The sequence below is a fragment of the Gadus morhua genome, chromosome 6 (genome assembly GCF_902167405.1).
Source record: "Gadus morhua chromosome 6, gadMor3.0, whole genome shotgun sequence".
Taxonomy (NCBI): Eukaryota; Metazoa; Chordata; class Actinopteri; order Gadiformes; family Gadidae; genus Gadus; species Gadus morhua.
Genome location: NC_044053.1, coordinates 26,999,887 through 27,010,782, shown reverse-complemented (window position 1 = coordinate 27,010,782; position 10,896 = coordinate 26,999,887). Strand labels below are relative to the sequence as shown.

Genomic DNA, 10,896 nt, shown 5'->3' with positions numbered 1-10,896 from the left:
GGTTCACACGGAAACGACCGAGCGACGCGATGACGTCACCGCGCCAAGGTGCAGATGATAATAATAATAGAGTCAATTTATATAGCGCTTTTCTTACACTCAAAGCGCTTTACATAGGGGCACAAAAATAGATCAACAAGAAAAAAGTTTGAGTTGATGGGGCTAGGGATAATGAGTGATAGTGATCTAGGGGTAGGCAGAGGAGAAGAGATGAGTCTTGAGGCGGGACTGGAAGATGGTGAGGGACTCAGAGTCACGAATATGTTGGGGGAGGCAGTTCCAGAGCCTGGGAGATGTCCTGGAGAAGGCTCTGTCACCAAGGCTGTGGAGTTTTGATGTGTGGGTGGAGAGGAGACCGGCTGAGGAGGATCTGAGGGCCCGGGGGGGTTGGTAGAGGGAGAGAAGGTCAGAGAGATATGGGGGGGCCATATGGCGGAGGGCTTTGTAGGTGAGGACCAGGAGTTTGTAGTGGATCCGATGTGAGATGGGGAGCCAGTGGAGATTCTTGAGGACTGGGGTGATGTGGTGCCACACTTTAGTGTGAGTGAGGAGACGGGCTGCTGCATTCTGGACCAGTTAGAGTCTGTTGATGGAGGTGGTGGAGATGCCGGCAAGGATCGAATTGCAATAATCAAGGCGGGAGGAGATGAAGGCATGGATGAGTCTTTCTGCAGCGTGGGGTCTGGGGTGTGAGGGAGGATCTGATCTTTGCAATATTACGGAGGTGATAGAAGGAGGTTTTGACAGTGTGGCGGATGTGGGGTTCAAGGGAGAGGGTGGAATCAAAGATTACGCCAAGGTTGCGGGCCTGGGGGGAGGGGGAAATCGTGGTGCCGTCGATAGTGAGTTTAGGGGGGTTTGCGAGTTTACTGAGGGTGGATTTGGAGCCAATGAGGAGGAGTTCAGTTTTGTTGCTGTTAAGTTTCAGGAAGTTATTTTGCATCCAGAGAGTGAGTGAAGACAGGCAGGAGTCAATGTGGGAGAGGGGGGAGTTGTGGGGGGATTTGTTGCTGAGGTAAATCTGGGTGTCGTTGGCATAGCAGTGGAAGTCCATGGAGAAATGGCAGAATAACTGACCAAGGGGGAGGAGGTAAATGATGAAGGGGAGGGGGCCAAGTACAGAACCTTGGGGAACGCCTTGTGTGACGGTGGCTGTGGCAGATGTGTGGTTGTGGAGGGAGATGAAGCGAGATCTGTCGGAGAGGTAGGAGCGAAGCCAGATGAGTGCAGTTATGATGATGTGCAGGTGCAGGTGATGCTTCAACATCCAGGAATCATAACGTATAGCAGTGTGTGACGTATGCTTTACATCTACATCCACATCGAAGGTATTTCTAAAGAGTAAATTATATGCCTAGATATCGACATAAGTATATTCATCTCTATGTTTCTCTATATTTAGATTTCTCTATATTTAGATTTGTGTATACATTTTATTATTGAGTCCATACCATGTGGTACACCATGTGGTACATTCCCTCTGTGATAGACCACACATCAAGAGCAAAGACAATGTTAAATCAGTCAACCTTTATGTAGATAAATAAAATCAAAACACTAGATAAAATGGTCAACACAGATTGCAAATAAAAGTATGTACATTTTCTTACATGACAACTGCATCAAAATATGGAGCAATTCTTGACCTAAAGCCCTCAACCAGATAATGGGATCCCCCCAGAAAGCATATGAACCTCCTCTCCTCCTCGTGCAGGTTTTCCTGTGCAATGGATACCTTGAGACCTGACCTTTGACCTCTCCTGGTCAGAGAATGCCCTACTCGTGGTCCATGAAGTGGTGTCCTCCTCAGCTGATAGGCCATTCCACCATAACGGGACACAGAATGTGTTGACTTGTATGCTTGTTTATTCTTGGTAGGGGTCATGGGCGGAGGGGGGCATCTTACTCCAGCTGACTAGAAGCATTAAAAAGGGCGTTCCACTGTATGCCAGTCCACAGGGTTCCCCCAACATATGCATGTACTTATTTCATTAACATCTAGCCTTCAACTTTGAGCACAGGTGATTGCAAAAAATGTAAAACTGCCCTATGTTTTAGGTATCCTGGTATAAGTATCCTGTCAATCAAACAAAGCAGTGTTTACCCAAGGTCACTCGTTTTTCTAGACGTTATACTAGCAGTCACAAACACATCCCCATGAAGGCCACATTCAGCCAACTGCCTGATGGTAAGAAGGTCCTGTGTTCCAACCTTAGTGGGATTCTTAGTTATTTTCACCTTTAAAGGGCATTTATCAAGCAAAACAGGGCATCCAATATTGGTGAGCATATAAAATAGTAATTTGAATTACAGCAAAGGCGTTGCAATCTGCAACGCCTGCCCTGAAATGACTTGCTGCCTTGATTTGGCCCTGCAGCAGAATGCTTGCTGCTGCATGCTGGAAGGAGATAAATGAAGAAATAGATACTAGTACAGTACTGTGGTTATAGTTTAATTTACAATCATTCTCCATATGACGCATTCAAAGTAGCAGAAAACAGGATGTGTACCATAATATATCATATAGCTGTTTTCTATGTTGAATTATTCTACAATTTTATTAAATGTCTATTGTGTCACGTGAGTGTAAATTTAGCCATGGAAATGCACAACATTGGACCAGAACCTTGTAATTAGGAAATTACCTCTATAATGTATTTATTGTTATAACTAGGCTATAGATACCAGTGTCCTCTGTCTCTGTCTATCTACATATATATCGTTTATTGTTCTGTTTAAGCAATATAGTGTGGCTGTACCTGATGAGAGTTAAGATGATCTAAAAGAGTGAAACATCGAAAGGTTAAGTTATTATTTGAAAGTACGATGATTAGTTGACCCAGGATGTAAATATGATAACTTTTTTGAAAAATGAAGAAAAGTTATTACTTATGATGTACGATTTAGGTTTGGATACAACATGAGACATCATGAGACTCAGACTACATCAGACTATTACCATAACCTAGGTTATGGTAATAGTCTGGGGGGGTTTCATGAAACATTTTGGATGAGACAGATTGGTGAACACAAGTGCTAAATATATAATTTTTTCACAGGATTTGTTATGTATTTCAGGAGCGTTAAACAAATGAATGCCAACAAAATATAAAAAATACAAAAACTTGATAGTACAACAGTATACATGTTTTAAAGCACATGTTTCTCATTTAAATGATGTGACTGAATGACTGTTCTGCATGGCAGTGCGAGTATGTAGCATAGTGACTCTCAGAATCAGGGCTCAATTTTAATCATACCATTTGGAAGTAATACATTTAATAGATTATGAACATACATATATCTAGGTCATTGGTATGGTTGAATACCAGAGCCATGTTTAGACACCTCGTTGTGGTTGCAGGGGGGGGGCGTCTGTTTCTAGGGTAATTCTTTGACCTCTACAGTTGAAACTTGGGGGGCTGTGCATTTTATTTTTATTAACAGCCCCATCAAACACCCGGCTTTATAATGATTATTACAATTAAAATAAGAACCACAGTAATATATAAAGCTGCTTTTCATTTGTGTTCATTACAATAGAAGAATCAAACCAAATCTCACCAGTAAATATAAATAAAAAAGCTATAAAAATAGAAAATGAGTGCGATAGAGGGTTTCTGGGTCAGTGTGGTGGTTCAGGTCTTTATGGCTAATAAGGTCAAGTCTTACAACCTAACCGATTGTCATTATGTGCCCGGGGGCTTATAATTCAATTTCAGAAAACCAGGAAGTTAATGAATTCAGTTTATGATTGAAGCAGGACATTCAATGGCTAATAAAGGTCGATTTAGGATAACAATACATTTATCTTGCAGTCACACACACTCAACTTGCAAGTCATTGTAAATGAATGAGTCATTTGATGAAAGGTTTATATTCTATCAAAGAATAAAATGATGAAATTGAAACCAGGGAAAAATCGATTGGAGTTGTGGACAACAACTTCACTGTCTTCCCATTTGGTTTCTGCTAGGACTCATCTTTTCCTATGGCACACAAACTGTTGACATCCAACTCATTACACTGAGGAGTACTGCGCAAAATATTGAAACACTCGTAAAATAGTATACCACAAATGGTCAGTTTCATGTGCAAAACCACAGCAAAGTAATAAAACAGCAAAAATAAAAACTGACAAACAATGTAAAGGTTATCTAGATCTACACAGTGTATACACCTTTAGCCCAGGTAATTGTCTATGAATGTACCAGTGTTTGTGAAGCAGAGCACCAACTCACTTAGCCTAACCTCCGTCTTTCAAAATAAAAAAACCTGTAAGAATTAAATTGGCTGCTCATTGATAGTAGCCTTACTTCAATAGATGAGAATATGACAAAATATTATACTTTTTAGCTCCTGGATTTCCGAAGGATCTTGGCACCGCACTACGTCAACGGACGACTACAGCTGCAGCACTTCTCCATTGGCCCTTGTGGCCTAGCCGGGTCAAAGCGCGGCCTGTTGATTTGCGTTTCCATTATGGGTTTAAACCTGCAGTGGTGCCCCAGATGGACCACCTCTGGAGTCGGACCGGAGCCATGCTCATCGTTCAGGTACGACTCAGTGTCAACATTAAGTAACATTTCAGCCATCAGACTCTAGTCTACTGAACAGATTCAGGGTCAGTTTCATTCTGCAGTTTTGGCGAGTTGGTGTCATGGTTGACCACCATGACACCAGCGTGTGGTCAGTTAAAGACATACCTTTGAGCGGTTTGCCCCGTGTAATGGAGATGCAAATCCCAGCTGTTCTGGGCTGACGCGCCCAGATTCAAGCCAAGTCAGCACATGAGTATAGGTAAGGGTCACTGGTTTATTTGGGAGCTAAGCAGGGTCTACCCTGGTATGGGGCACCGGTGAGTGCTGGTGGAGGTGTTGGGAGAGCCAGTAGGGGGGGCTCAACCTTCTTTCCTTTATAATAAATGCCGCAGGCCAGAGATTGGATTTTAACCGTGCCATCTTTCAAACAAGACATTAAATCGAGGCCCCCATCCCGCATGGCAAGAGATGCTCGCTAAGCCTCGATATCCAAGAAAAATTCCCAAACAGACTCTGGTACTCGTAGGTCAGTCATTTGATGGTGAGCATTCTGGCTCAACCTGCCAATTACCCAGGTGATGGTAAGGGTTTAGTCCTTACCTTAGCATGACACTACTTAAAAGGTGCTGTATGAAAGAGAATACGACTAGGATTGATGTTCGAGAGTGCAAGAGGTCTGGCTGCGTGACGTTAGTGGTTTGCGTGACTGCTCGATAGTGGCTCTCAGGCAAACTGCCCAGAACACATTTATACACGACGCTGATTTAGAACAGGGTTCCCGCTCCAGTGATAAGCTTCAGGTGTAGACCTATAAATGATTAACTCAACTAAAATGCATTAGATATTATAAAGATAAGAAAAGACCCACCATAAGCCGTTTATGTACCTCAACTAAAGAAAAAACAAAGAAAGCGTCAATGTGCCCATGGTCTAATTAACACAGTATATAATGGTTTGTACAATTTGAAGAGATCAAGCACCGGACAAGCAGGGTAGTCCGAATCAAGCACACCAAAAGCTGATCATTCGTGTGAGCCGTTGCTGGGGGGCAGGGGCGGGGGAGGGGGGGGTCACATCTGCGGTGTGTAACAGTCCTGTGACGTTGCTGAGCAGAAGGGGAAGTGCAATCACTCAGCAGCAGTGGTTGTTAATATGCCGTGGCAACAGTCAGTAAGGAGGGGAATCGAAAGAAAGAAAGTTGTGTCGAACAGAAAGTATTCTTTCTGTTCGTAGACTGTAAGTTTCCCCGGTAAGTTGCCAGTGAATGTTGACCAGTCAGAAGCCTACTGGGCTGTGATGAGGAAGTGTTGCATGTTTCATCCCCCATTGGCTAGACTGGGGGAGGCGGGGCAGATCTTTGAGGCACTAGATATTGGCTGGCAGCTGTTGGTTTCCTGTTGGACACAAAAGACAAAGAGAGAAAGTAAGGAGAGGCTGAAGTGTGTAAAGTGTGAACCCAAATGTGTAACATAATGGGCCCCATACACTGTGTGCGATTCGAGCTCTATATCTATATAATATAATATTCATAATAATAATAATAATAATAATAATAATAATATTATTATTATTATTATTATTATTATTATACAATATATATTATTATGTGAATTGATACAAGTCCACCAGTGGCAGCATTGTACTTTGAAAGTTTGTGGGCAGCATGTCTTGGACTACAAGGGCAGAAGGAAAGGATGCAAAATTAGTCAAATCAGGCCTACTCTTGATTTGTAAAACTAAATAAGAAAATCTGAGCCTATTTTTGCCCTCAATGACTGAAGCTATTGGTTGTAATTTGGCTATGCTTATTTTCAGCTACAATCGTTTTAAGAAAAATAAAGACAATACCAAAAGTGATGCCAATTAAAATGCATCATGCTCTGAATCATTCACTAACAACCTTTCCACAATATCAAACAGAAAGGTCAGAGTATCAAATAATTTAGGAACAAAAACATTATTTCACCACTATTGTGTGGATGCAAATGTGGATGTTAATGGATGTTTCAGAATGTTGGTCATGGTGTTAAGCCAATTAAGATTGAGGGACGTCATTTATAGATCAAGTCAACCCTCCTCGCGGGCTCCGCAGCTCTGCCGCGGGCTCCGCAGCCCGGCCGCAGGCTCCGCAGCCCGGCCGCGGGCTCCGCAGCCCGGCCGCAGCCCCCGCAGCCCGGCCGCAGCCCCCGCAGCCCGGCCGCAGGCTCCGCAGCCCGGCCGCAGGCTCCGCAGCCCGGCCGCAGGTAGCCCTGCCCGGCCGCGGGCTACGGAAACGTCAATATAAGCGAACAGAGCCGCACTATACCGCAACGAACAGTAGAGCACCGCTCGGTGGAAACGAGGCATTCGACTGAGTGGGTTCGTTGGTTCTTGTTGCATTGAGGGGATAACCCCTCCCTGCTTATCCCTGCCTATTGTTTCATAGCGCAACCAGGGCTTCAGCCTATTAGTGAATAGGCTAAGGCATACAGATCCCTTAGCTAGGCACACCCACTCAGAGGAGGACTTTCCACCTCGCTCCCATTGAACCCCATGTTATTCACCGGCCACCAACACTTTTGGGGAAATGAATGGAAGTCAATGGAGGCTGAGGGAGGAACGTCCTCCCTGAAGTAATTGTCAATAGGCGATAGGGGGTGCTACGAACATAACGTATACAAAGGCATTAAAGTAGTCCTATTAAAGGGCATTAATTCATTAAAGTAGTCCTGACAATCTACATTTTTTACATAACAATGTTAAGGAGGATCTTCCTCCCTCTCCTCACTGGAGAAGCCGCCTGGTATTTATATATTATATTATATCTAGTAACACGGCCGAAAGCTATGTGCGCCTCGGATGATATTATTAATCGTAAAGACTGCGTCTGATGTCTCTGGTACTTCCACAACAAGTAAAGACTTGTAGTGGGGGTTATCCTGGCCATTGTTGAGAAGAATTGGGGAAAAATAACTTTGGCCTTGACCCTCTGAAGTCCATATTGAACCGAGACATGGAGGAGAAAGGTATTGTAATCCTGGAGCTGAGCTGCCGGACTACCGCTGAGCTCCCCCCGCCGGAGCTGCCGGACTATGGAAAGCCAAGAGTGCCACTAGATTGGCGCGGCTGGAATCCGGCCGGATTCCGCACGGTTTAGCCCTCATGCCGTGCCAATATGGCCGGATTGTGGCACTCTTGGCTTTCCATACAAGAGCTTCGGCGGCAGACCGGTGGGGGGAGCTCGGCGGCAGTCTGGCAGCTCCGGAGGGGGGGAGCTCAGCGGTGTCACACCAAAATTGTACCGGGAGGCGAAAATTGTACCGCCTACGTAATCTGCATTCGAAACATTACGTCATCGTTTGACGCGATTGTCCGTTGCCAGGCAGGTTTCAAAAAACATTTGCGCTCATGTTGCCAAAGACGAAATAACATAATACAGATAACACTTGTTTTTACTTTATTTTTGTATTGTATTGAATTTAGCTAGTAAACTGAGTGTATAAAGTGTATCATAGGGTTAGCTAGCTTTTGCTAATACACTCAGTTTACTAGATAAATGCGATTAAAGATTTAAATACAATACAAATATAAATTTAGCAACGCTAATAAATGTAATTTGTAAAATAATTGTCATCTGTTTAATGTTATTTTGTCTTGTGACACTCGCCTTGTTGTCAGGCAACGTTCGACGCGATCGTCCGTTGCTAGGCAACGTTCGACGCGATCTGCGTCTGACGCGTCTGTTGCCAGGCAGGATTGGAATTTCGATCGCAGATGACGTAGGCGGTACAATTTTGGTGTGACAGCGGCAGTCTGCCAGCTCCGGCGGAGAAAGGGATTATACTCCTGGAGCTTAGCTGCCGGACTGCCGCCGGGGGGTCTGGCAGCTTCGCCGGACTCCCTGCCACGCGGCGAACTGACAAATTAGACAAGCGCTGGTCAACTTAGCTATGCTCTGATTGGAGGGGGGTGGGGAAGTGGGAGGTAATATTCAAATGTGCCCCCTTCCTACGTAGGAGGAGGTGCTGAAACTGACTCGCTCGTTTGGTAACTACAGGCGGGGTACTTCAGAATGTCAAGAAATCATGTACAGACTTTTTTGAAAGTTGTATGCGTGTGGGAGCACCAGAGACCCAAAACAACACCCCAAATCCCAGGAAAAGTGTTGTTTTCATAATATGTCCCCTTTAAACATTTCTGGAGCTTTATAGGTTAAACTGGCTATGTAAAGCTCACTGTATGAAGCTAACTTGGTGAAGCTAACTGGGTGAACTGTGATCTAATGGCCGGAGCTGGCTTTATAAGCAGTATTGTGTTGGTTCTTACTGAGGAGGAGGTGGTGGTCTCATTGCATAAGATGGAACTGAAGCGGTCCTATTGGTCTGCACCACCTGATGACACACACACACACACACACACACACACACACACACACACACACACACACACACACACACACACACACACACACACACACACACACACACACACACACACACACGGAAGACATGAAAAGCAGTAGGTTTGTAAGACTATGAGCATGTTTACATGCACACAGGAAAGCCGATCTAACCAGCCATGTAAACACAGAGGTAATCCCACCTTTATCAAATGTTAATTACATGTTAGGCATGGAAAAATGTTTTAGGACCTCATACCCACACGCAAAAACACACAAATACAATGTTGTGTTTACACATGGTATTCTTTTGATGGCTCGCCGTTCAACACACTTTCAGACCAACGAGGAGACTTCTGTCGGGAAATGTCTTGTTTTGTGTTCATCAGTTTGTCATCAGTATCCTCAATGTTGCGATTTGACACAAGAATGTAAGTAAACCCGACACAATTACCCCACAAGAACTAATGATCTGTGGCTTGTCCCATTACGGGGTCATTACCATATCATTGTTCAGTCAATTAATGGCCTTGTTATTGCAATAATATATCACTCCCTCCCCTGGATAACAACCATAACCTGCTTTCACTATAGATACTATAGATACACATAATGTCTTTGCAGAACAAGGCTGAAATACGCATTACAGATAGAGAAGAGGAGAGTCACCTTTTCTTCTTGGAGCAGAGCTTGATGCTTTACAGAAGGAAACCGTGAGAAAGAGAATAAACATCACCTTCAGCATCAACAATGACACGACATGAACATGTACAATAAATAGAGTTGACAGCTAAGGTCACATTCAAAACAAATTCAAGGAATGCAAACACCTTGAGGCGTCATTCAACTTCCTATAGTGTTCAATAAAGATCGTAGAGAGTAAAATGTTTGGTTCTATGAACCGTAAGCACAGGAAACAAAGCGGAAAGGTTCTAACCTGGAAACTCACCCCGTCCCTCGCGACACTGTTAGGGTTAGGGCGGGTAACAGCAGGGGGCGGTCCTCTGGGAGGTGGCACTCTGCTGGAATTGGCTGGAGATCTGCTGTCCGCCCTGGCGACAAGAAGTAGAAATGAGAAGGCAGGAAGGAAGCGAACAGCGGAGTACGCCTCTAAAGAACCGCCTGGGTAAAACCAGGATCGGGATTCTGTAGGCGTGGACTCACTCGTATCCCTGCGACCGCTTCCTGCGCCCCAGGCCCACGCGCCTCAGGAGTTCGTTCCTGCGCAGGTACGCAAACGCCCCCACGGCCAGGAGAGGGAGCACCAGGAAGAAGAAGACCAGCATGCCGTCCCTCACCGAGGTGTCCTTATCTAGAGACACATGTCAGGGGTTGAGGATACTCAAGAGTGAATGTGGACCTTGTGGAGGTGTGGAGAGGCCGGCCGGAGCTGCACCCACCATTCCATGTGGGCCCGCTGTCCACGCTGCCGCCGTAACCCCTGACCTCACAGTGGGGCGGAGCCCAGCCCTCTGAGCAGTGACAGTTCTTATTACTGTTACACACCTGGTTGAGAGAGACAGACAGAGAGAGAGGGAGAGACGGGTAGACAAACAAATTGAAATATTTTAATATTCATAATGGGATGGGGCTTGGAGACAAGGAACACAGCAGGCGCATCATGTTTATAATCATCCAATCACCAAGCACTACAGTCGTGAAACTCAAAGGGAAATGAAAGAATCATCATACAGACAAACAAATCGGATGCAGTCTCACCCCGTGTCCATGACATTTAGTCTCCACGTCACAGTCGTAGTTGAGGACATCAGCACTGCGGCACTCAAAGTTCATACAAACCTGTTCAAAATAAACACAACTATCATTAACATAGATAAAGTGGTGGATTAAGTCTAAATTAGAAAATTTACATCTTTTGATCTACAGAATGTAGAAGGGAACTTTATTGCTTTTGTGGGCAACTATGATATAGCATTTTTTCTCTTAATCCCAGTTCAATGGAGCAAAATGGTATTA

The 10,896-nt window shown here is 44.6% G+C and overlaps 1 protein-coding gene across 3 annotated transcripts in view; it reads right to left on the bottom strand.

The window, feature by feature from the left end:
• Positions 1-2,431: 2,431 nt before the first annotated feature.
• adam9a (ADAM metallopeptidase domain 9a) overlaps positions 2,432-10,896 on the bottom strand; it is a 35,474-nt gene continuing 27,009 nt past the window's right edge. For 2 of the 3 annotated variants that reach the window (XM_030359440.1, XM_030359441.1), the window contains exons 18-24: positions 10,639-10,719; positions 10,320-10,425; positions 10,084-10,231; positions 9,857-9,971; positions 9,589-9,615; positions 8,847-8,911; positions 2,432-5,935 (exon numbers count right to left, since the gene is read on the bottom strand). In XM_030359440.1, coding sequence (XP_030215300.1) covers positions 5,872-5,935; positions 8,847-8,911; positions 9,589-9,615; positions 9,857-9,971; positions 10,084-10,231; positions 10,320-10,425; positions 10,639-10,719 — 606 coding nt within the window. In that variant the 3' untranslated portion in view covers positions 2,432-5,871. The remainder of the gene's footprint in view (positions 5,936-8,846; positions 8,912-9,588; positions 9,616-9,856; positions 9,972-10,083; positions 10,232-10,319; positions 10,426-10,638; positions 10,720-10,896) is intronic. The other variant, XM_030359442.1, reaches the window with a different exon arrangement.